We start from the raw sequence: 26,792 nt of genomic DNA on the forward strand, positions 1-26,792 counted from the left end.
TAAAAGAGAAAGTTGAGAAATTTGGCAGAGAATTGAAATTTATAAAAATAGAACCAAATAGCAATTCTGTAACTGAAAAATACAGATGAAAATGAAGAATTCTGTTGATAGGTTTAACAACAAGTTATTAGACCTGAAGAGAGAACAGTGGACTGGAAGAAAGGTCAAAAGAAAATATGTAAAAATACAACAATGGAAAATTCAGGAAAGAGATGAGACATAGAGGATATGGTAAAAAGGTCTAACATTTGTATAATTGGAGTCCTAGAAGGTAAGGAGAGCAAGAATGGACAGAAGCAATGTTTGATGAGATAATAGCTATGAATTTTCCAAAACTAATGGAATCTACAGATTCACAAAGCCCTGTACACCCCAGGTAGGGGTATATAAGCCACAGTAGGTACACATTAAATTAAAACTCTATAAAACCAAAGCAAAGACAAAATATTAAAAGTAGCCAGAAAAAAATTACAGTTTGCCTTCAAAGGAATAGTAATTAGACTGAAAGCTGACTTATGCACAGAGCAGTGAAAGCTAGATTATCTTTAGAATACTGAAAGAAAATAACTACCAATATAGAATTTTTTTCAGTGAAAATAGTCTTCAAGAATGAAGGTGAAATACAGATATTTTCAGGCAATCAAAAACAGGATTTACCACCTACAGGTAACTGAATTCTTTAGGCAGAATCAAAATGATCCCAGATGAAAAGAAAATTGCAGTTTAATCTCCCTCATTAACATAGATGCAAAAAGTCATTAGCAAAAGATTAACAGACTGAATCCAGCAATATATATGACCAAGTTGGGTTTTTCTAGGAATGAAAAGTTGCTTTAACATTTTTTTAAAAAAAGTCAGCTGTATAATCACCATTTTAATACAGTAGAGGATAAAAATTATCAGTCTAGTAGAAGCAGAAAAAAGTGGTAAAATTCAGCCTCTTCTTATGATTCAAAACTTAGCAAATGAGGAATAAAAGGAAACTTTCTTAATTGGATAAAGCATATCTACAAAGTCCCTACAAGCAGCATCAAATTTAATGGGGAAATTTGAAAGTTTTCCTTTTGAGATTAGGAATAGGACAAGGTTGTCCACTCTCACCACTTGCTTTTCATCATTTTACTGGATATTCTAGCTAGAACAGTCAGGCAAGAAAAATAAAATATATGAGGATTATAAAGGAATCCTATTCAGTCTGTTACTTGCAGATGATGATTGTGTACATGGAAATCCAAAAGAATCTATAGATAATTTATTGAAATTAATAAATTTGTCCAGATTGTTGGATATAGGTCAATATGCAAAATTCCATTGCATTCATGTATACTAGCAAAGAAGTTAAATATATATGTGTATATATATATATATGTAATTTACTATAGAATAAAGAAACTTCAAATACCTAGAAACAAATCTCACAAAATATATGCAAAAACTTTATGCAGAAGATTATAATACATTATTATTGAGAGAAATTAAAGAATAAGTAAATGGAAGGGTCTACCATATTCTTAGTTTGGAAGACTCAGTATTGTAAAGATGTCAGTTCTCCCCAACTTGATTTATAGATAAAATACAATCCCAATAAATTTCCTAGAAGGTTTTGGTGGGCCTTTTGGGTGGAGTTTGACAAGCTGGTTCTAAAATATATAGAGAAATGAAAGGCCAATACCAAAGACACTCAAGTAAGAACAACAAGATGGGAAGATTTGGTCTATCAGGTATCGAGACTTTTTAAAAAAAGTTTTATTGAATTATAGTTGATTTACAATCAAGACTTATTTTAAGGCTTTTACAGAATAGCCCAGTTAAGCCCTAGGAATAGAAATAAGAGCCTAGAAACAAAATCTTTCATTTGCAACAAAGATTGTACTTTAGAGTAGTGGGGCAAGAATGGTAAATATTGCTGGTAAAATTGAATATCCTAAGAGAAAGAAGGAAAAGAAAAAAAACCTTGATCCTTATCTCACACACCATAAACACAAAAAATCAACTCTAGTTGGACTGTAGATCAAAATGTGAAAAAAAATACAATAAGCTCCTAGACAATAATAATAAAGGAGAATATTTTCTTGATCTCAGTGTAGGGAAAGACATCTTAAACAGGACACACAAAGACTAATAGAGGAAAAGATTGATAAATTTTGACTACATTAAAATTAAGAACTTTGGTTCATCAAAGGACAGACACCATTAGAAGAGTGAAAAGGTAAATCACAGAGTGGAAGCAGGTATTTATAACATACAATTGACAAAAATTTGTATCCAGAACTCCTATAAATAATAAAATGACAATCCAGGGCTCAGCTTTTGGCTCAGAGGAGGCCAAGGTGCAGCTTCCTTTGGTTGTCCCTAATCCGGGTTCACCTGACACCAGCTGCCTGGACCCCACCACGCCTTGTTTCTTTTTGCTTGAATGCATTATTTTCTGTCTCTGACAGTTGTCTCCTCTGCTTAGTCATCTGCTTTTGCATGGCATGCAAAGGCTTCTTCCAAAAGGTAGCCTCAGTCCCTGACCCGACTGAGGCTCTTCACAGTTTGTTTTGGGCTCTGGTACCAACCCCGGACTCGGGGGAAGAGAATTGGAAACTGTGGGGCAGATGTTCACCCAAAACCAATAGCCAACATAGTGTTCCCTGGTCACAGGACTGCCCCTTCAAGGCTGTGGACAGGCAAAGTTCTTAAGAGAGGATTGTAGACATCTCTAATATAACATAATTGTCTATAACAGGGAAAGATTTGAAACAGAGTCTAGCTCTAACAATAGGGGCTTGGGGATTGGTTAAAGAAATTATGGTACAGCCTATGGGGTAATATGCTGCCATTTTAAATTATTTTTTTAGTCCCTTTTTTTTTTTTCAGTACGCGGTTCTCTCACTGCTGTGGCCTCTCCCGTTGCGGAGCACAGGCTCCGGACGCGCAGGCTTAGCGGCCATGGCTCACGGGCCCAGCCGCTCCGCGGCATGTGGGATCCTCCTGGACCGGGGCACGAACCCGTGTCCCCTGCATCGGCAGGCGGACTCTCAACCACTGTGCCACCAGGGAAGCCCTAGTCCCATTTTTATTGACCCTGAAAAATTTTCATGAATAATGTTCAGTAATATTAGGTACATGTCCTTTCGGAAATATAGGTATATAAATAGAATTTTTATATAAATATTTATATAATACATATATAAATATTATATATACATTTATATTTGTACTGAGCCTTAGAATGAGTAGAAACTATGAAACATTAATGGAATAATTAATGAAAAGCTGTATTCATACCTGAGCTAGTAGGTATTATAGTCCAACTGATCAACTCATTGTACAGTATTGTCCAGTAGAAACTGTGGTCTCCATGCCCCACCCAAAGTTGATTGCTGGGGATAGGGGGGGAAAATATATAAATATATAGATGTCTATACGTATACATTTATCTATATGTGTAATACATATAAATATGCACATATATGTGTATGTATATGTATAAATATATTTCTGAGAGGATATGCACCAAAATGTTAACAGTGGTTATTTTGGGCTAGTGGGATTGTGTTTGGTTGTTTTGTTTATTTCTTGTCTGTATTTCCTGATTTTTCTACACTGAATAATGGATTATTTGTATATTAAAGTCTGGAAGGGTAAATAAGGAATGTTTTCTTATCTGTATTTAATTTGTTCTACAATGCGCAAAGCATGTACTTGTGTCATTTCAAAAACCTAATTTAAAATCAGTAATACGGATACATGAAGTCCTGCGTTTAAGTTAAGAAGTCAGTTATGTTCCAAAAATCTGTTTCAAAAATAGAGCATAGGAGAGACTGAGCTTGGAATAAGTTTATTTTTATAAGCCCTTGGAGATCTTGATTGACTTATTTAGGCCAATGGGGTAAGTTTGCAGTTAAAAAAATCTAGTGCCCAGTTAATGTCTTACGTCAAGAAATACTGTGTCCTTATTAAGAGATGATTGTCTCCATGTACTCTGCATGGTTTAGGACTCATCTGAAAAAGTTGTCCATTTTAGCTCTTTTCTTGAAATGGAACAAAGAGATGATGGAGAGAACTGGAGATGGTCGGCCTGGGAAGGAACTTGCAGGAAATGTGATAGCAGGCTGTAAATATTTGAAAGGATATTGTGGGGAGTATTGATCGAAGAGCAGAATTTATTAGGAAGCGAATTTTACTTAGGTCAACATAGGGAAGAACTTTTTATTCTCATTATCTCTTGGTGAAAAGGGCCTCTTCACAGACTAGGGGACCCTGGGGAACGTCTGACTTTTGTCTTAGACTCAGTTCCTTTGTTGAGAGGTGTAAAGAAAACCTCAGTCCTCCTGTGTTTCTCCTTTACTCTGTCACACAGCCACATTCTCAACACTTCTGACACCAGATGTGTGGAGTTTTTTCCCCACACCAAGCAACTCTGCAACACCAGCTGGGTGTCCTACAATTTAACTCAATTCTAAACACCATCTACCTGGAGATAGTGTCAGATCCCACTGGTTAAGGGCTCAATCCTACAAGATTGCTCCCATCCCACTTCAGATGCCAATTGCCAGTAGTAGTTGCCCAGGTTACCCACAACTTCTGTCAGACTTGACTACAAATTGGTAGTTCCCATGACTTCCTCCCCCTTGGGTTTGATTAAATGCCAGAACAGCTCAGAGGACTCAAGGAAACACTTACGTTTACCAGTTTATTAAAAGATATGGTAGGGTTACAGATGAACAGTCAGATACAGAGGGCGAGGTCTGGGAGGGTCCCAAGTGAAGGAGCTTCTGTCCCCACAGAGTTGGGGTGGGTCACCCTCCTGCTATAGAGATGTGTTCACTGAGCTGGCCGCTCTCCAAATCCAGTACTTTTGGGATTTTTATGAAGGCTTCATCATGTAGGTGTGATCAATCATTAACTCCATTTCCAGCCCTTCTCCCCTCTCTGGAGAAAGGATGGTGGGGTTGAAAATCCCAAGCTTCTAATCATGGCTTTGTCTCTTTCTTTACCAGCCCCCATGTAGGGGCCCAAGAGGTACCTCATTAGAACAAGAGACATTGTTATCACCCAGGAAATTCCATGGAATTAAGGAACTCTGTGGCAGGAACCAAATCAAAGACCAAATATTAGAACAAAAGGTACTCATAGTGCTCTAATCACTTAGGGAATTATAAAGGTTTTAGTTCTGTGCCAGGAACTGGGGGCAGAAACTAATATATGTATTTTCTATTATCTCACAAGAGGAAAATCAGGTAGCATAAGCTATAAGGTCTTTCTACCTATGAGAATGTGAGTTGACAAAAAGAAAATAGATCCTATTCACATACAAAAAAAAATGAGACTAAAGTTGAATCACAAATATTTACCTTTTATACTTTTATGTTGCTACCAAATTCTGAAATTTTCAGTGTTTGAGGTTTACATCAGTAAGTTATATTTTATATTGAGAAGTGAACTTTGGGCTTCAGTTTTTTTGCTGTCTTAACTAGAGGAGGTTCACCAGGGGTTATCTAAACACACTAAACCATATGCTTTTCTGAGTGCTCACAGGAAAGGCTACATGAATACACCATGAAACTTAGTAACACCTAATGGTTAAGAGCATAATTGCCTGGATGTGCATCCTATCTCTATGCCTTAGTTTCCTTACCTGCAAAATGGCAATGATAATACCAGTCACAGGCTTGTTGTGAGCCTGGGAAACTGGTCTTCATTGTACATTTCACCTGTATATTCCTTGACGATGCTGAGCAGTTATTCAGTAAGTCATTGGTGAATGAGTGAGTGAGTAAATGAATGAAATTACAAAAATCCTTTACCTGACCCTGGATACAGTGATGTGAGCTGATCGAATGTAGAGGTGGCACTCTCTACTTTGGCACTGAATTCCAGTTCATTTCATTCTACATTCCATTCTGTCCTTTACGTTCTGCCTAGTTTAACCATTTGCTTTCTGTGAAATGTGATCCTTGAATTAGGATGAATTCTGTGGGGACTTGTTTTGGAAAATGACATTTTTTTTATGAGTAGGTTATAATGGTCTGAGAATACTTGGACGTGATGACTTGAATAATTTATGTACTGGGGCTCCCAGAGTATAAAGTTTGTGCCTAGATTATTTTTAGAAAGAGAAAGTTGGTTGAAACTGCCAGATTTTTTAAAAAGATACAAGATAATTATGATTGTGTTCCTTCTCCGGTATTGAATTTTTCTTCCCATGATTTTCTAGAGAATGAAGATCTAGAAGTCACCAAGGTCACCTCTCTAGCAGCTTCTGCCTCTGATCCGGAACCCCATTCCTCATCCTACAGGTAGGGACAGCAACTACTTGGGATATAATGCTTCTCGGAGTTTTATCTTCTGAGATAGTAATTGATGAAAGAAGTAAACAGTGACTTTAAGGGGGAAGACAAGATGAAGTGAAGAGTATGGAGTGTTTTGTCATTAATTAATCAATCCTTAAGTGTGTTTAGCGGGAATGCAGGTCTATTTCAGGTTATAAAATTTTCTTTAACTCTCAGAGAATAGAACTGTAACAAATAGTGTAGTGTCTTCATTTATCTCCTCTTGAAGACCAGGTTAAAATGTTAAAACATTAGAAATGGATCCCAGGGACTTCCCTGGTGGCACAGTGGTTAAGAATCTGCCTGCCAATGCAGGGGACATGGGTTCGATCCCTGGTCCGGGAAGATCGCACATGCCGTGGAGCAACTAAGCCCGTGTGCCACAGCTACTGAGCCCGCACACACACCACAACTGAAGGCCATACACTCTAGGGCCCGTGTGCTGCACCTACTGAGTCCGCATGCTGTAACTACTGAAGCCCACGCGCCTAGAGCCTGTGCTCTGCAACAAGAGAAGCCACCGCGATGAGAAGCCCGTGCACCGCAACGAAGAGTGGCCCCTGCTTGCCGCGACTAGAGAAAGCCAGCGCACGGCAGTGAAGACCCGACGCAGCCCAGGAAAAAAAAAAAGAAAGAAAAAGAGTGTCCACAGATGGACTTTCAAGAGAACATGTGTTTGGTTTTTACCCATAAAATGCACACACACACAAACACAGTGTTGCAGCCACGATGATGATCTTCAGGTTGTCATTCTTAATTTCCCTCTCCACCCATCTCATCCTCCTGCCATCACTGATATCAGAGTATATAGCAGAAAGGGAATAGTAGTACTGTGCCCTAGAATAAGTGGAAGCCACAAAACATTAATGGAATAATTAATGAAAAACTTATTTTGGAGAATGCTGAGCTAGTGAATATTATAGTCCAACTGATCAGCTCATGGTGCAGTACCGTCCAGTAGAACCTGTGGTCTCCATGCCCCACCCAAAGTTGATTGCTGGGGGTGGGGGTATGTTAAGATTTCTTTTTCTTTTGGCGATGCCACACGGCATGCAGTATCTTAATTCCCTGACTAGGGATCGAACCTGTGCTCTCTGATGTGGAAGCGTGGAGTCTTAACCAGTGGACCACCAGGGAAGTCCCATGATATATTTAAAATGTTATTTCTTAAGTAGAAATTCTCTCTTCTTACCTTTGTATATGAAATAAAACTTTTTCCCCCAGAATTCAGACAATGGAAAATAATAATAATTAATATAATTTTAATACAGTTTGTGATAATAATATAATAGCCACCCTTTATTGAATGCCTCTTTGTAATAATGATAATAAAATAGTTACTTTTTATCAAATATTTCTGTTCGTTCAATACTGTACTAGGTGTTAAAATGTATTATCTCAGTTAATCCTCGTAACAAACCGAATAAAGTATTTTTTTTAAGATGAGGAAAATGAAACAGTGAATTTAATAATTTTCCCAAGTTCACACAGCTTTAGTTTTGTTTACTCTACAGCTTATTTCTCATAAGTAGCAACAGAAGGGTTTTGAGTTCTATGCTTAGAGCTACTAGGTTATTACATATAAGGATACTTTTAGAAGACATAGCCTCCTCCAGGCATTGATTATTTGAGATAATTCATGTTCTCATCAAATCCTGTGAGAAGAGTGTCCTTCTGTCCTTCCGTTTTCCTACCACCACGCTTTTTCTGCACGTGTTGATTCTTGTTTGTTTTGTGGCCATGGCCCGTGGCATGCGGGATCTTAGTTCCCTGACCAGGGATCGAACCCCTGCCCCCTGCAGTGGAAGCGCAGAGTCTTAACCACTGGACCACCAGGGAAGTCCCTGCACATGCTGATTTGAAGGATCCTTGGGAGATGGCTTTTGGTACAGAGCTGATGTTTTCATACTAAGAGTAAATAAATTTTTTGAGTGAAGAATATAGACTATTCTTAGAAAAAAGGAGATAAAAATTTCAAGTTTTGTTTCTAAAATCTGATGCGTGAAGAAAAATAATCCAGCATGCATGACGCCTGAAGTCTGGTGTTTGTGTTTTGTATATTTTAGAAATGGAAACGGCATGACTCTTGATCTTTTCTAGTGAGGCTGGCTGGCCAATCTCTCCCTCCCTTTGGGATGGCCTCCCTGCTCTGGGTTAGCATAAACCAGAAGGCTTACAGTGAGAGTTTTTCCTTTACATGGTTTATCATCTGCATCAAGTGATTTGCAATTTATCTTTCCCAAAGTACCTTTCACTAATTCTTCAGAGCATAAAATGCTAATGTGAATATTAAATTTATGCGTGTCCTGTTTAAAATATTTTTTAAATAAGCAGAACCATATTTGTGCAAAGTAGCATGCACAAAGGCAAAGAAGAAACTACATTTTAGCTGCCATATACAGTAAGGTCAGGCTGCTGGTCAGATTAACTATTGTGTTCTCACATTCCGAATAGTCCTCTTTTGTTCCCAAACAAAAGTTAACTTATTCATTTATTCATTCAACAGATATTTATTGAGAGCCTGCTATTACCTGGCAGTGTTCTAGGCACTGAAGACACCACAAATGAACAGACAGTCCACATCCCGGGCCTCATGTAGCTTATATTCTAGTGGGGGAGGTAGATGGAAAAAAAGTATACATCGTATTTCATAGAATCTAAGTTGTCATCAACTATAAGATGTACTGTTATTTTATATACCACCAAGAAAGGAAAGAATGCCCAAGATAGGCTAATAAGAGACCTCCCGCAAAAGCCTGCACCTTCAGTGAAAAGAGAAACGAGGAAAGAGATTGCTCCACACAGAAAAGGAGAGCAGGGCAACTTGAATGTCTCAACCTTGGCGCTGTGTAAGGGGGGAAAAATACCTCGCCTGAGAATATGAGCCACAAGTCTGTTGTGTAAATTCACTCTGCCAGTGTGGTCCAAACAAAACTCTTAAACAGAACATAATTCAAGTCACCTCAGTTGGTAGCATTCCCAAGCCCTGGCAGAAGCAAATGCAAATCCCCTGAGGAGGGATTCCGTGTCACTCCAGGCCCACGGCAGTTTTTAGGACATCCTGTATTTCAGTTGTATTAAAATCTGAAAACAAATATGCATCTCGCAGTCAACAAAATATGGTGCATAATATGTCAGGCAGTCATCAGTGCAGTGAAGAAAAATGAACAGGGTACGGGTGTAAAGAGTGATGAGCCAGGGAGGGGAAGCCTCTCCCAAAGTGATGGCTGAGCAGAAACCTGAAGGATGGAAGGAAGCCCTGAGTAACTGGGGGAAGAGTATTCTAGGCTGAGGCCATAGCAGGCCCCCAGACCCTCAGTGGGGGAGTGCTTGAGGTGCTCGAGGACTCTCAGAGATTCAACAGGCCATTGTGACTGGCGTGGACTGGGCAAGGCAAGAGGAGGTCATTCTAGGAGATGAGGTCAGAGTGCAAAGGGCCTCAGGGTTCCATGCGACAAGCTTGGCCATGGAAGCTGTTAGTCTAGAGGGAGTGAGACCCAGTCCCTGCCATCAAGCTCACCTCCTAATAGAGGAGGAGACATAATAAGTAGTGCCAAGGAACCAAAATGGGCTCTAATTTCTGGATTTAAGAGAATAAAATAGGCTCACAGCCTAGACCAATTTACAGTTCACACAGAATAATCAACCACAGCTCTGATGTTCATAGTAACTACCTCTTGTTTGTTCTGAGGTCAATTGGAGTGACTTAGATATTCCAAAAGATGGCTCTGTTTTATCTGAAGAAGAGGTAATTTATAAACTAGGAGTGATCTTTCTTGTTTATGTTAAAAAAGAAAGAAAGGAAGAAACTAATGAACTCCAAAATAAGCCCTCTGTTTCCCCGTGCAGTTCGTAGTGCTGTTTCCCAGTTGTTTGCTCAGCCTGTCTGAGGAAATGGACGATACCCTAAAGCAGCAGTTCTCAAAACTTTACACTCTTAAATTTATTGAGGACCTTAAAGAATTTTTGTTTATGTGAATTATATCTTACAATGTTTACTAGTAATTAAAACTAGAAAATTAAAAAATAGTTATTCATTTAAAATAATAAGGAACTCATTACATGTTAATATAAATAACATGTCTTTAATGAAAAACAATTGTTTTCCAAAGAAAAAATAATTTAGTGAGAAGAGGGATGTTGTAAATCTCTTTAATGTGTGTCTTAACAAAAGACAGTTGGATTCTCAGATCTGCTTCTGCATTCGTTCTGTTGTGATATCATATGTCATGTAGTCTCTGGAAAACTCCACTGTAAACTCTTGAGAAGATGAAAATGAAAAAAGGCAAATAATATTTTAGAATTATTATGAAAAGGTTTTGACTTCACAGACTCCCCTGAAAGAGTCTTAAGGACGCCAGGGGTCCCTGGACTATACTTTGATAACTGCTTGTCTAAAGACTCCACGCCACCTTTTGTTGGCAACAGACTTCCAAGAAGCCTGGGGTATTGTGCTACAGCCCCGGCTCTTAACTCACTTTCTGGTCTCTCCAAAGCCAGAAGAAATGGAAGAGAGCATAAATTATTCCCTTGCTTCTTCAAAATCAGCTATTGGAATAGTGGTTTTCTTTTTTTTAATTTTATTTTTGGCTGCGTTGGGTCTTTGTTGCTGCATGCGGGCTTTCTCTAGCTGCGGCGAACGGGTAGGTGCGCGGGCTTTAGTAGTTGGTGGCACGTGGGATCAATAGTTGTGGCGCATGGGCTTAGTTGCTCCATGGCATGTGGGATCTTCCCGGACCAGGGCTTGAACCTGTGTCCCCTGCATTGGCAGGCGGATTCTTAACCACTGCGCCACCAGGGAAGTCCCAATAGTTGTGTTTTAAGTTATTGGGATAGTAGATTAACATGCTTAAAAAAGTGAACTGGGTGTGCTATGGATATCAGTGATAGGGTGTGAATGGAAACGCTGAATGCTCCTGGGATAAGGCGGAGAGGGTTGCCTTGCTAATCAGTCTGTACTTCCTTTGTTTTGTGATCAGCTTCTGGCTTAGGCGAGGCCTCCTCCCTTTGCTTCTAACAGCAGCTTTATGTGTGGAACAGACCTGGGATTCTAACTCTTCTTTTGTTGAAATTCTGTGCAGAGCAAATGGCATCGGTCCCAGACTGAGGAATAAAAACCAGACCTGCGGTCTATCTCAGATGACTGAGCTGTGTGTTTACCGTGGTTCTCGGAGCCTGGGATGTGGTGTTGTCAGTCCTGAGCCCTCACATGCTGTCACTGCTTCATTGTAGGCCATTTCAGCCCTGGGCGGTGGTCAGCTGAAATGACGGTGGGCCCAAATGCCAGAGGAAACAGGGGTTGGGGGTACCCTTTGAAGGTTTTTTTTCTTTCTGAGTTTCTCCAGGACCATTGTGCCTTTGAAAAGAGTCCTTGAGGGGAATTCCCTGGCGGTCCAGTGGTTAGGACTCCACGCTGTCACTGCCCAGGGCCCGGGTTCAGTCCCTGGTTGGGGAACTAAGATCCCACAAGGGAACTAAGATCTCACAAGCCGCATGGTGTGGCCAGGGAAAAAAAAAAAGAGTCCTTGAACTGACATGCTCTCTTTCTCTGGGAGGCCACAGATGGTATCTCCGGTGAGAGAGGATGCCACAGAAGATCAGCAGAAGGCAGCCAGTGCCATGGAGGCACAGGCCTCGGTGGAACAGGAATTGCTGTCTGCAGACCAGGCCCAGGTCCTCAGCAAGGTAGGGCGCACATTCTTACTCTCTCTCTGAAAAGCACTAGTTTGTGACAACAGAATTTAGATGCATTTGGGTGGGTTGGAATTAGAAAGCACTGTCATCTCAGGTTTAATTATTTGGGGAATGATCATGTGTATCCTCCCCAGGGCCCATCACTGTACTAGGACCCAGTAAGCATCTATTCAAATAATGAAGTGTTATAATGAATGTTCCCATGTTGTCTAAAATCCACTTGATGTGAGGAAACTTCAACCATTGGATTACGTGTTAGTCTCAGTTTTCTTGTGGTAGATCTACTCGGTATTTATGGTAAAGATTCCATAGAAATGGTACCAGTAGTAGTGGTCTCCCTGCCATGGAGGGATGGGTTGTTCATACCATTATTAACATATATATTAGAATAACAAATGGTGTCAGTAAAGACAATGCCGAACATTATAGTTACATTTGTATGATGCTTTAGAGTTTACAAAGCATTTTTATCCATAATACGTCATGTACTCCTGAGAACAACCCTGTGAGATAGGTACCATTATGTCCCCAATTTAAAGATGAGGAAACTGAGGCTCAGAGCTGTTAGTGACTTTACCAAGTCTATGCAACTAATAAGTTGCAAACTAAATCTTTTGTTTAACCTTCTGTAAGAGGAAGGACTCATTCGAGCAAGTTAGTCAAAGTCTGATTTACCTCATTTAACATTGGAAATAAGAGCTGAAGAACTTAACTCTTCAGAAACAGATATTATGAGAAAATAGTCTGGGAGGATTACAGCATTCATTTATTCATTCATTCATTTATTGCAAATATAAGTCTGATTCCTTAACTGGACTGCTGTCTCACTGATGTGCTCTTCCGTGTTGGCAGTAGGCATACATTTCTTCTTGAGTTGCTTGTCAACTGCTTGGAGAAGGGGCAGGAAATTAAGTCATAATAGCATGAAATAGGGGAATGGTAATCTGAGTGGTTTGAAGTGAAACCCACTAGGGAGAGACTTCAGGCTCCTGCCATGGGTCAGTGAGGGCTTTGTGAGTATCGAGTGATATTTGCACTTACATGCAAGTTAGATGTCAGGCAGCAAATATACTGTTTAAATGCAAATCCTGGGGCTGGTCTAAGGTGAGATTGTGATTATTTATACAACATTGTTAGTGAATGAGACAACCTATAGGGTGAGACATCCAAGGTGTGCCATGGGTGAGAGAGAGAGACAGAGACAGCCAGAGAGTAGGAGCCAGATTCTCTCTCTGCAGTACTTTGGTGAACTGATTGACAGTGACCTGGAAGTAACCTGTGGATGGAAATTGTAGCAGGAGGATGTGTGGCCGAGTGAAGGTTGAGCTAAAGCCCAGATGCAAGAGCTGTCCTGAGAGGAGCCGAAGGGAGAGACTGTGCAGGCATGGCCCAGAAACGCTGCGCCCAGAAATGCTGTCGATGGAAAAGTCAGTAGCAAATTTTGAGGGTGATCTTGGGCAAGGATTTTATGAAGGGTCTGAAGTGGGAAAGTTGCAAAAAGCAGGAGAGAACAAGAAAGAAGCTTTAAACTAGGGAACATGTTGATGGCATTAAAAAAAGTGGGTAGAATTTATTAGCAACCTGTGGCTGGAGGAGAGAGCAGGAATGTTGACTAGCACTCAGACTGTGAGTTGGGAGAGTGGAGGTAATAGGGCAGGGGAGGCAGCCTTCAGGTGGAAAGAGGCTAATTGGAATCTGCCTTTATATATGTCCTGTAACCAGAGTTCTCTTGTGCAGATGGCCAAGTACCATGGTCTGCCAAGGTCTGGGGACATCGTTATGATCCAGTCTGAGCACACAGGAGCTGTAGATATTCTTTCAGCTGATTTGGAATCTGCAGACCTTCTGGGGGACCACAGGAGAGGTGAGACCTTTGGGGGTGTGGAAGGTGTTTTTTTTTTTTTTTGGTTCCCAGTGGGTACTTAAAGGCAGGCAGACAGATGGAAGGAAAGAAAGAAAGGAAGGAGAAAGCATAGGATTACATAGGTGATTATATTACAAAAGAGGAAAAACAGCTAGTATCTGAATATTACATTCTGGATAGAGTACCAGGTATATATATGGTACGTAAAGAGACCTATTTCTTAAGCTGAGTAGCTGACACACCTCAGGGCAGTGCTCTCTCCTTCCTTGTGAAAAGAAGTCAGGGAAGCCAGTAGGAAGAATGTCTTCGACTATGGCAACCTCCCTAAGCAAAATGCCGGGTGTGGCAGCATTTCCTCCGGGTCTCTTTCTCGGTGGTGAGCTGCCTGTCCTTTCAGTCTCCCCGCCTCTGATAGCACCTCCGTGCATCTGGACCTTTGCCAAGATGAAGGAATTCAAAAGCAAGCTGGGCAAAGAGAAGAACAGCCGTCTGGTGGTGAAGCGGGGTGAGGTGGTGACCATCCGGGTACCTACCCACCCAGAGGGGAAGCGTGTCTGCTGGGAGTTTGCGACCGATGACTACGACATTGGCTTTGGAGTTTACTTTGACTGGACCCCTGTAACCAGCACTGACATAACGGTGCAGGTCAGTGATTCCAGTGAGGATGAGGATGAAGATGAGGAGGAAGAGGAGGAGATTGAAGGTAAATTTAATTTTAACATAATCTGCAGTTTCCTTTTCTGTCTCAACCTAATTTGCAGCGATCACTTCCTGTGTTGTACCAGTCGTCCTCTTCCTGAGAATGCAGGTGAAGAATCCCTTTCAGCATGGCAAGCTAAGTTGAGTGATGCAGGTCAAAGTCAGACCCTCAAAGAACATTCTGGTGGGGTGGCTTTGATGCCTTAGTGGAAAGCTTCTTTTCTTTTTAATCAGTACCTAGCCATGTCCCCCAAGATCTCCTTGGGGACAGGGATAGGTTGGGGGCAGGAAAAGGGGTGGATCCGTGCTGGTGTATGTATGGGCAGTGTTTTTCAGATCACATGTATAAATCTGAGATTATTTTATGTTTCTCTCTTACTTGTGGGATATTTACATTTATTCTTGGTCTGGAACCAAACTGAGTGATTACAATTTGCTAAATGTACCCATTCTCTCCGCCCTCCAAACTGTCACAGCTGGTTGACAAGAGCAGTTTTAAAAATAGTCTCTGTGCTCTGTTCCAGCTGTTACTTGCGGCGCCTGCTCACATGGCCCTGAAGCCGCTTTTTTCTGTTTGTTTGTTTTGTAGTGTAAGAGTAGGTTCTAAGCATTAGCCTTATTCCTTTATTTTCCCGTATAATCTTACGGGAAAGATTAAGTCATTAAGTCATTCCCTTAACTTGCTTCTTCATGGAAAAGCAAGTCTGCAGGGAAATCTGCATGTGTTCAGGAAGGAGGAGAACCTCAGATCTTATTTGCTGCCCTTCCGGGGGACCAGTAGGAGTTCGGGGTCACTCCATATAGCACTTTCAGCATTTCAGCACTTTTCCACATTTCCTACCTCCTTTAGCTAGTTCTTTTACCTGTTGGATGAAAAGATGTCAGAATTTTCCCTTCTAAGTATCTTTTTCTCCCCCTTGGAAATTTCCAGATACTCTTGGAGCTAGGAAGGCTCTATAAGGCTAAATCACTGTTTCTCAGTGCAGATACTATTGGCATTTGGGGTGAGACACTGCTTTGTTGAGAAGGTACTATCCCTATATTTAGCACTCCTGGACCCTTGAGCACTAAATGCCCGTATCACCCACTGGTCACTCTGATGGCCCGAAGGCCACCAGACATTTCCAGATGCCCATAGGAGGGCAACAGTATCTCCCCTGGGTGAAAGCCACTGGGTTACCTGGTCCATCTTTTCACCCTCAGGTAGGCGTATTTGGTCTCTGAACTCATATCCAGGCACTCTGCCTTTTGCTCATGCAGACCCTGTCCCAGCTGGAGACGTGGAGCGAGGCTCTAGGAGCTCCCTGCGGGGCCGCTATGGGGAGGTCATGCCCGTGTACCGGCGGGACAGCCACCGAGACGTGCAGGCCGGCAGCCACGACTACCCTGGCGAGGGCATCTACCTGCTCAAGTTCGACAACTCCTACTCCCTGCTGCGCAACAAGACTCTCTACTTCCACATCTACTACACCAGCTGAAGGCCCGCTGGGACAGGGGGCAGGCGGTGTTTGCTGGCTGGAGCAGGCTGCCAGCTGGGGCCTCTTGTTTTGGATAGGCAAGAGCTCCCGACCCTCACGCCCTGGCTGGCGTGCCTGACTGTTGACCCCATGTAGCTTTTCCCCTGCCCAGGCTTCTGCAGATGGTGGTATAGTGCCCCTGTTCCGTGGTCCCTGACTCACGCTCTTCTGGCTTTAGACTCCAGCAAAATCTCTCTGTGGAGGAAACCATCAGGCAAAAGCCTGAAAGGAAGTTGGATGTTGCGTTTTAAATATAGTTTTGTTTTGGTACAAGGTGTATTATTTCAGTTGCTGTTCTCTTCTCTTCCAGAGCTTTTATTGCAGATGTGTTTAGTGGCACCCACTCTCTTCACTTTTTGAAAGGGCTGGAAGAGAGCAAAGCACATTGTCCATGAAGGAGCCCAGTTTCCTGGATGGAGAAAGCTCTGTCCAGCCTCTCACCACTGCCATATTCCCACCTGCTGTTTCTTTGTGGTCTCTAGCACAGGCTGGGAGCCCTCACTGCCTCTGGAGGGGTGTTATTAGTCCTAGTGGTTTCACTCCACCTCTTTCTCTCCTCTTTTCCCTTTTCTAAGTCTGTGTCTTTGCCATTACAGCAAGAACTTCCATGCAATCCAAAATGATGATCACTGTAGTCTAAGGTCTTCTGGGAAGAAAAACTGCCTCCAGTTTTTCACTTCCTATTTCAAGATGCACTGGTGGTCGAAGGGGAAAGGGTAGAAATTAGGTACTGGATTGATGTCAGAACCCACATTTTTGAAAGTCAAGTATTACTAAATTATTTTTTTTTGTGTAATCGAAGAAGGGAGGGGTACAGTCTGAGAGAGGATGTTAAAAAAACAAATAAAACAACACTCCAGATTTCCCACGACTGTTTTTTTTGGTCTTTAGGAGTGTTATTTAGAAATTTTGCTTTGGAACCAGTCATATTTCCAGAGTTTCTGGATTAAGGTTTCTTGCGTTGAGGGCTCAAAACTTTTGGTGTTCAAAGTCTCTCAGGAAAGGTGATAATGAAACTTCACTGTTGCTGCTGGTGTATTTGTTCTTTAGTCCCTGGCAACTGCATTTTCCACCCTGTGGGCCCTGAGGCCCAGGGTGCTGCAGCCACTGTCACCAGAGCAGGGGGGTGCCCAGGGCCCCAGCGGAGGAGGGGGCAGAGAAGGGACCACTGCGATTATCTGTACCTCCTTCTTTCTTATCCCTTGTGTCAAGCCTGTTACTGCCTTAGGATTTTGAGGAATAATTAGATTTATTTATTACTTTATTTATTTTTAAAGCACATTTCATTTTGCCTTTGAGACAGTTTCCGTCTGTTTCTCAGAAGGCTTCCATCTGCTCTGAGCCATTGAGGGCACCTCTTCTGTGGAGTTAAAGCTGGCGATTTCAGGAGAAGTGGGGAAGGGATAATGTTCCACTCCTGCAGGTCAGTCCTGTAATGCTTTGGGAGGAGTCTGCCCCTTCTCAGATGGATGGATTACGCCAGCTTACCCCAGCGCTCCCTGTTAGGAATTCTAGATTGTGAGGGAATCTGCCCATTTGCCCCAGATTGTGCGGAGGACTTGACTAGCCAACCAGAGGCAGCCTGTGATTCTAGGACTTCAAAGTCCTTTGCCTGCTCTGAGGAGTCAGCTTCTTCACGATGTTTCCTTTAGCTCATTCATTCCTTGTGTGGGTGCCTCACACCAAGTTTTCCCTCTGCACAGAAGCAGAAACTCAAAGAACAGGGCTTCTCACAATAGGTCTGTAGTGGCACCTACGTTATGAACAAAGGGTGATACAGCCGCACCTTCTGTTCCTCTGGGGGCAAAGCCCCAAGTAGGAGAGGATGCTGTGGACCACCATAGCATCCGCCTCCTCTGAGCGGCCTCATACCTCCATTATTTTATATTTGAGTGCATTTTATAGAGGATTATACTGGCCCAAATTTATATACCTTGTAAGAAGTTAGAAATTATTTTAGTGACTGCCTATTTGGGCAGTGAAAGCAAACTTGCTCTGCGTCATCCCATCTGGTAACTGTATGACTGCTCTTTTCATCACTGAAGTTGAATCACGCCTTAGCTAATTGAGTAGAATCTTTATAAAATAATTTTCTACTGAGCTGTTCTCCAGTCAGCTAAAGCCTGGCTTATTTTTCCTGTTTATTATTGACTTCTGACATTCTCTTAAAATGGAGCTGTCAGGCCATTGGAAGCTCCCTGGGATAACATTTATTGTTGTTTATTTTTGCCATCAGAGCCTGTACTTACTTTCTTTGGAATCCTAGTTCTGTTGCATCAAGGAAGCCTGAGGGACTTGTTCCCATCGCCTCTGTGTGCCTCTCATTGTCTGGTCCCTTTTGAAGTCCTGGACATTGTTACATTTCATTCTGTACTGGTGTGTCATTAACAAGTCAGTGCTTCTTTGATCCATTCACAAAAAATAGGTAAATTAATTCACCATCCAGTTAATTCACTATCCTATATTAAGTATCTGAAATTAGTGAACTTTAGGGACAAAATATTACTTAACAAACACAGGTAATTACTGAGAATTTCATAGTCCACCAGACCCTAAGAGGTAGTCACTTCCTTAGTCTCTCCCTATCTGAGTTTACAGAACCAAACAATCAAATGAAAATCATTGCTTTCACCTTCACCGTCTTCTTTAGAGGATAAATAAGTATTAACATACAATGGAAAGAAGGTACTTCACAGTAGGAGAGAGCCTGGAAGTCTCTCCACAGGGTGGCTGAGTTCTTAAGTTTCTTCAGTTTGTTTAGTTTTGCTACTTTGTTGAGAGACGGGGCTTTTAGAAAGTTTAGAGTATTAATTTTTCCCAACATTTTACTTTAAAAAATTTTCAGCAAACAAAATTTAAAAGAGGGCTTCCCTGGTGGCGCAGTGGTTAAGAATCTGCCTGCCGGGCTTCCCTGGTGGTGCAGTGGTTGAGAGTCCGCCTGCTGAGGCAGGGGACACGGGTCGTGCCCCGGTCCAAGAAGATCCCACATGCCGCGGAGCAGCTGGGCCCGTGAGCCATGGCCGCTGAGCCTGCGCGTCCGGAGCCTGTGCTCCGCAACGGGAGAGGCCACAACAGTGAGAGGCCCGCGTACTGCAAAAAAAAAACAAAAAAAGAATCCGCCTGCCAATGCAGGAGACACAGGTTCGAACCCTGGTCCGGGAAGATCCCACATGCCGTGGAGCAACTAAGCCCGTGCGCCACAACTGCTGAGCCTGCGCTCTAGAGCCTGCGAGCCACAACTACTGAAGCCTGCGTGCCTAGAGACCATGCTCCGCAACAAGAGAAGCCACCGCAATGAGAAGCCCACGCACCGCAACAAAGAGTAGCCCCCACTTTCTGCAACTAGAGAAAGCCCGCGCACAACAATGAAGACACAACACAGCCAAAAATAAATAAGATAAATTTTTTTAAAAAAAGAATGTTTAAAAAAAATTTTAAAAGAAGTATATAGTAAGCACCCTTATGTATATCCAGCACATAGATGTTAAAATTATAAACTGCTAATTTTTAAACAAAGATGATTCTGCCATTCTGTTCCTTTTGACAGGTATTCAATAGAGTATGTTCCCTGCACAGACATACGCTCTCCTATGTCAGAGAGCTCCTGGTTTATTAGCAAAATTATTTCATTCAATGCCAGTTACCTGGGGAGGTGGTCCTCATAAAAATGTTTCTTGGTCTCCATCTTTCAAAACTCATGCTGTATTTCCTCTCTCCCTCAGGCTATAATTTCTAATGTTTTCTTCTCTACCTGGCATGTCAGAGTGAAGGTAATTGTGAAACTGCTCTGGAAGGACTTTATTCTAGTCTCTGTTGCCTTCCAACACATCCTCAGGACTCTGAAATTAAAACTCAATCCTCAGATAATATGTAGCTTTAAAAGGGAAGTAGGTAGCAACTTGAAATTAGGCCATTCTTAGTTATTTTTTTCTTAATTGATTCATGCACTTTAAAAATATTTTTATCTGTTATTTAGGAAAGAAAACCTTAGACTTTTAAAAAGTATATATTATCCCTTATAATATGTATATGGAAGAGTTAAACCTGAAAGCTCACTGTCTTATCTTGATCACTGGGTTTAGATATTGTTGTAAAACATCATTTAGAGAAAATACATGTTTGCATGTTTTTGATGAGCCCTATCCAGTCCCTCTTTGAAAGAATTAGGTGAAGCCCAAACGCTAAAGTCTGTATTTTTGTATTTATTTTAAGACTGCTTTTCTGCAAAAGGTTGCCTTTTAACCCCAAAGTATAAGGTTCTAAGGTACAGAGCTGAGTGACCCTAATATTTACACAAAAGGCTATTGTTTTAGAGGAAGGGGCAAGAGTGAAACAGTTCATGCAGCTTGTGAACTGACTTTTTATATTGATAGTAAGGAATGAAAACAATGAGAGGAAGAGAGAAAAGCTATCAAATGTATCCCAGAATTCTGCGCATATCCTGATTTTGTGTAGTTCTTTAGTTTGCATTTCATCCGTTGGAATTGTTCTTTAAGCCAGAAGCCTCACTGGTTCTCACTGTGCTTGTTGGAGAAATCCCAAACCTACCTGTCTTTTCCAACAGGATCGACTTTAGAAATATTTTTCAGTAGGTCTCCTCTGCTAAGTGTAATCCTGACCTGAAGATTGATTTCATCTCTATATTCTCTGAGACTTGTGAGTCCAGTGCCATGAAAAAAGATGGTGAGTTTAGAAAGTGGCTAGGAGGAGTTCCAGCTGTGTCACTGGAGCCTCAGTTGGTTTTGACTATGGCTAAAAAGGGATGACACAGGTTAATTTTGACCAACATCCCAGAAGAGCCTCAAGCCACAAGAGTGTGTTTGTGAACAAGCTCTGCCCTCTGTAGGCTGACTTCCCTGTGAGGTGTAGGAATCGCCATCTTCTTTAATCTGTGTGGGACAGTCATACACACAGCAGGCAATGGGACCAACCAAACAGACACAGTTTGTCTTTCCTTTTAGAGCTTCCATTTAGAATTTCTCCCGGGTCTAAAAGGTCCAAATCAACCACTTTAACTAGTCTCTCCACCTGGCCAAAAGTGTAGACCTTTTAGAAACCTGAATTTGCTAGAAAAGGAAAGAGCACCATCCATATAGAATCTCAGTGGTTGAAAAGGGAAAGTGAGTTTCTGTCTGAAGGAAGGTGATTTCATTTTTTGTTGTTGTGAGGGGTAGCTTGTTGAGGGATTTATGCTCCTTAGAGAGCAAGTCATTGTATTCATCGTATTTGATTGTGCCCACGGAGCCATGATGCCTGATTCTTCGGGGAGTCAATAGGGAACAGGTGTCTAAAGCCAGTCACAAGTTGGGTGCTCTCCAGCAATCCAGTAGATGATGAATATTCCTATGGCCAAAGTCCCAATTTTCATGCACATGGGATCCTGTCCCTAGGCCTTCATTTCCACACAGCTGAGAGGTGAAGAGAGGGACGAGGCCCCCCTCCACTTCTCTCATTTATAGTATTGTTTAGCACTGGCAGCATGGTATCCAAGGCCTCAGTTTACCGGTTAATCAGAATTAAATAATAACATGAGTAGATAAAGGCGATCAACCTAGGTTGGAAGTAGGGCTGAGGAGGGATTATGACTTATAGTCCCACATTGGGGTAGCTGGGTAACTCGTGTATGACTGTGTGGTTGGAACGCTTATTAACTTTACCAGGTGAGTGCAGAGGATGTGATAATGCTATGCTGATGAGGACGACAAATTAATTGAGTTGGCTAAGAAACAGAGCAAGGCCTCCATCTACGGGAAGTAGATTCTGTCACCGGCTGTGAGTGGAATCTCAGAGTGAGCGTGAGCTCTGCAGGTTCTCAGAGTCTGGCTTCAGAGCCCACTGAAGGAACCAGTCTTCTGTGGGCAGTGACTCTGGCTTTCTGCAAAGGAGAACCTTCTGGGAGTTGGTTCCTGGTGGTCTCTTTTCTGGGAATGGGTGGAGACACCCCGGCAAGAGCTGCTTTGGCTCTCTTGGTACCTGGTTATGGTCAGTGTTGCCCCTTTGCTCTGTCCAACCAGTCCAGCACCTGTGGGCATTCCTTTGACATCTACCCAGTTATTTAGGTAGTGAGGTTAGGGTAGGATTTGGGACCCAAAGGGTGAGAGAACCTTTGCTAAGTATTGCGTGGCCAGATTTCAGAAATCACCGCTCCCTCTGGGGTGTTGCATGTCCCTGCTGGAACCAAGAAGGCCAAACAAAACTCCTCCTATTTAAAAGTCTTATCACCAACCTGGGAAAACCCAATTAATTGCCTAAAGCCTTGATAGTGGGGTTCATTTACAGTCAGTCCCTCAAAAACTAAGTCCAAAGGCACAAGACTCTGGCTTTGAAATTATTTGTAGTCCCAGTCACTGGTTTGAACTCATGATCTGATGTCTTTTAGTCCCCCAGGCATGTGGACCAGAGTTCATTTCATGGCTGTTCTTCACTCTTAAGAGATAAGGAAAAGGTGCCCCAGAAGTCTAGAGATACAGACTTTTTCAAAATTAAATGTCACAGTTTTCTGTCATTTTAAGCAGATAGTTTTGACTTATCTAGGGATAAAATAATATATGTGAAATGATTTCCAGGGGACAAAATGTATTTTCTAAATGTTCTGATATAGGGTCATGAACAATTGTTAAGTTTTGGTTTGAAATATTATAGTATATGGGATTACAGAAGAGCCCTTAACTCACCGTCATGTAAAGGAGCTCTCTTCCTGAACTCTTTCTCTCACTCAGGTTTGAAATGCCTCATCTGTAATGTTACCTGTAAGTGACTGTTATTGTTGGTTTTCAGGTTCAGGCAAGAATCATCTGGAAAACATTATCCTAATTCCTTCTCTCATGTCCTAAGCAGTACATTTTACTAAGAAATTCTGTATTAAAAACACTAGCAGCCCTTTCTGAGATTATTGTCCCATAAATGGATTTGTTTTTATTTAATCAAGTTGAATTATTTCCATTTAGCCATGTTCAAGAGCAAGTAGAGTCTGGAGAAAGCGATCCAGTAACCCATGAATCTGGTGCACCCATTTCCCTTAATAATGGGAAGTGTTTTGAAATCCCCAGAAGAAAGCTGCTTTGTAATTAAAGTGATGGATTATAAGGAAGCCAGACTTTGGGTAAGGATTTTCCTAAACTACTTTATGCCATTTAGCTTATGTTTCTGAAAGGCCTGCTTTGGTGCCATGCACTGAGATCTATCAGTTGATTGAAAGATGATCACGCTTTCTTGGTAAATATTTAAGCAACTGGCAACCACAATGGCATTCTTTCCTTATCGTTCTGTATCGTGCACTGATGCTGATGTTACAAAAAGGGGTCTGGAAGGGAAACAGTGTCACAGTCTTTTCTTTAAAATCAAAGTATCCCAAGCGATCGTTTATTGAGGTCAACTTGTTTTACATGTACCCTATCATGAGGAATGCTGTCAGCATCTCCTATGATTTCTAAGAGCTCTTACCGAAATTGTTATTTGTTATGTCCTGCTGAGCGGTTTTTCCTTTAAAACACCATATTTTTACCACCCTGTGGCACTGAATGTGTTGCTGAGATACATAGATGATACTGAGCTATGGTTCCTGAAATAGCTCAGTTCTTGTGTTTTATATTATGTAACAGTTTCGTGATGCTTTTGTGCATTCTTTGTCTTCTCTTCCGAATTTTGAAATCTGTCATAAATAAACTTTTTCACTATTCACCTGAAACATTTGAGTTATATCTTTTTTTTTTTTTTTTTTTGCGGTACGCGGGACTCTCACTGTTGTGGCCTCTCCCGTTGCGGAGCAACAGGCTCCGGACGCGCAGGCTCAGCGGCCATGGCTCACGGATGCAGCCGCTCCGCGGCATGTGGGATCTTCCCGGACTGGGGCACGAACCCGTGTCTCCTGCATCGGCAGGCGGACTCTCAACCACTGCGCCACCAGGGAAGCCCTTGAGTTATATCTTAATGAACGTGACTTAGAGTTAAAATTTTTTTATTCATCTCTCGTCTGCATCTTAAGAAAAGTATTCTTTAAATCTATACCAGTTATTTTATAATCTATTATTAGAAAAATTAAGAAAAATGGAGAATGAGATTAATGATAGATCTTTCATCTGCATTTAAATTTATGGCTGAGTATGAACTGGGATCTGGGTTTGGCCCAAGGGCAGAAAAACTGGGTTTAGAGTAATGATTACTTAATAGAATATTACTGAGTTTTGTTAGTATTTGGTCCCCAGTGATGTTCATTTTCCAGTTTACTGACTTACTCTTTCAAATTTGGAATTAGTAGTTTGGACACCACGGTAATCATTTAACATAGTCTAGGTGATATTAATCCAGCCTACTTTCATTTACAGAAATGACACCATAAGGTATCTTTGACATCCCTCAAAATGTTGCCTCTGCACATCGTTGGTGCCTATTACAGAACAGGAAGGACTCACATCTGAGCAGAGAGGGGTGCCATTTAAATATTTTCTTCGGCGATATCTGTGGTCTAAGATGAGCCTGTTAGATCTTTCCCTGCTTTCCTTTGCCACATATTTTAGAGGCTGATGTATAAAGGAGGAAGAGATCTGAACTAATTGTGAGTTAAATGAGTATACTCTTCCCACCAAACTACACCACAAGCAATAATGAAAAGCCCAGGCAGACTACACATAGCTGGGGACCTTTAATGCCTTGTGTTTGGGTGAGCCAAAGGTAGTGTGTCACTGCTGGCACAGAACATACTGGAGACTATTGCTAACTTTTCAAGGCACTCATAGCTGCCGTGTCACTGACCCTGACATAGTTCAGGATCATATAAATTTGTGCAGGCCACACACTGCAGCCTTGACATCCAGCCTGATGTTCCTTAGCCCATGAGGTTCTGGCTACACTCAGCAGCCATCTTAGTTCAGGTATTCGCCCAGATGGGATGACACCTGCTTACGACCTTGGAATCAAGAGCTAAAAAGGTTATCTTTAAAAGTTAGGAGGAGCCAGTAGAGTGAGTACTTATCTTATGAATATGTGTCCAGGTACTGTCCACCACCTGCTTGTCCAGTAAGTTTACTACTTTCCTTAATGGTTATATAAAATTGCTTTGGAATAAAATCGTATGTATTTAACTTTGTTCTCAAATATTTCCTGGCAGCACCCCCTTCCTGCTTTCATCCTTCTAAACTATTTGCCAGGACTTACTACTTCCGTAGAGTTGGAAGATCCTCCACATCTAATTACCAGCATCAGGCCACTCCAACGTCTGTTCTTCATCCGCTGTGGCCACGCCCACTGCGGGAAGATGGCAGATCAGATCTCCCTGCGGTCCCTGGCGTCCCAAGATCAGGTGTCTGTGGATCGTTCTTCACAGATCTAACAACTGATGTGGAAATGAAGAAGGACCTGACTTTCACCATTCAGTCAGCCTTTGGGGAGAAACCCCTCCTGGAAAACATCCTCTGAATAGGTGATGGTTTTTGGTTTGAGAGATACATCTGACCCCCCAAAATAAGAATTTATTTGCAGACTTGAGGGAATTGCGGGGGGGTAGTTTTTAAAAACCCTTTATAGAAGCTTAATTATTGCTAAGCCTTGGAGCCATTGTCTGACCTCTAGAGAAAAGTCTATGCACTTGGGGAAATATTTGCTCCTTCATGATCTTCCAGGGCCCTGAAAGAGGAGAGAGACATTCAGGGAGGGAGGGGGTAGCCAGCCACGGTTGTACGGGAAGGATATCTCTCAGTTTCACATGCATTCATGGAGCAGGGCTAGTCATCTTGCTTGGTACTGGGGCAAGAGAGGTCAGGAGTGTAGCCCTAGAGGAGCTTGAGGGAGCTCTGCTCTCACGCAGGGAAGAAGGCTTAGTAACGCTGCATTCTCTTACTCCTCAAAGCACAGCTAAGTTCCTCTGGGAATAGAGAAGAGGCTTCTCTTCTCTCCCGTGTATCCAGTCCCAGGTCCTGGGAGGATGGTTCCCTAAGGGCAGGGGCTACAGTCGGCCAAATCCACGTTACTGAGCAGCAGGGCAGCTACGCATGTTGATGACCTGGACCCCACGGAGGCCCCGGGCCTGGAACATGTGATAGCCTCTCTGACATAAAACTGCAGGCCCAGAAATCCACAGAGGCTCTTCTTTCTCATGCTGTGGTCATTCAGTGAGGCCTCAACTCTACTCATCCCACTGCCCCCCCGCCCCCCCCAGTCCTTCCCATCCCTCAGGGGGTCCTGAGCCGGTGGCTCCCCTGGGCCTGCCTTCTCTTGGCAGCCCTTCTGAATCCATCCCCCCAGGTCCCCTCACCTCTACAGCCCCAGCCCCCAAAGGCCACAGGAGACTCCAGAAAGTTCCGGCAGGCCCTTGGGAGCTGAGTTGGTCCTGCGTTAGTCTTCTCCTTGGCTCCAGGTGAAGAAGTCAGCAAGGCTGGCTCCCAGCCCTGGCCTGGAGACCGGCTTGTGTTGCTACACACTGTGTGGAGAGCTCTATGGCTTAGGTTCTAGCTTTTTTTTTTTTTTTTTTGGTCGAACCGCACGGTGGGGTCCTAGTTTCCCAACCAGGCATCACCCGGGCCCCCTGCAGTGGAAGCATGGTGTCCTAACTGCTGGACCGCCAGGGAATTCCCATGGTTCTAGCTTTAAAATACAAAAATCTCCTTCACAAAGGAGAAGGACTCCTTTGTGAAGTCCTTGAGACATCATTGAACAAGGAGAAGGGCTATAGTTCTCCTACAGCTGAGAACCACCAAGGTTAGT

At 42.4% G+C, this 26,792-nt stretch overlaps 1 protein-coding gene across 10 annotated transcripts in view; it reads left to right on the top strand.

Moving 5' to 3' along the window:
• Positions 1-26,544, top strand: part of TMED8 (transmembrane p24 trafficking protein family member 8) — a 34,082-nt gene extending 7,538 nt beyond the window's left edge. For 2 of the 10 annotated variants that reach the window (XM_067729375.1, XM_067729396.1), the window contains exons 2-6: positions 6,206-6,287; positions 11,876-12,005; positions 13,737-13,878; positions 14,276-14,581; positions 15,838-26,544. In XM_067729375.1, coding sequence (XP_067585476.1) covers positions 6,206-6,287; positions 11,876-12,005; positions 13,737-13,878; positions 14,276-14,581; positions 15,838-16,055 — 878 coding nt within the window. In that variant the 3' untranslated portion in view covers positions 16,056-26,544. Of the gene's footprint in view, positions 1-3,094; positions 5,115-6,205; positions 6,288-11,401; positions 11,591-11,875; positions 12,006-13,736; positions 13,879-14,275; positions 14,582-15,837 lie in introns of those variants that run through there. The other 8 variants (XM_067729406.1, XM_067729433.1, XM_067729408.1 and 5 more) reach the window with 8 other exon arrangements.
• Positions 26,545-26,792: the final 248 nt, after the last annotated feature.

This window comes from Pseudorca crassidens, chromosome 1, assembly GCF_039906515.1.
Source record: "Pseudorca crassidens isolate mPseCra1 chromosome 1, mPseCra1.hap1, whole genome shotgun sequence".
Classification (NCBI taxonomy): Eukaryota; Metazoa; Chordata; class Mammalia; order Artiodactyla; family Delphinidae; genus Pseudorca; species Pseudorca crassidens.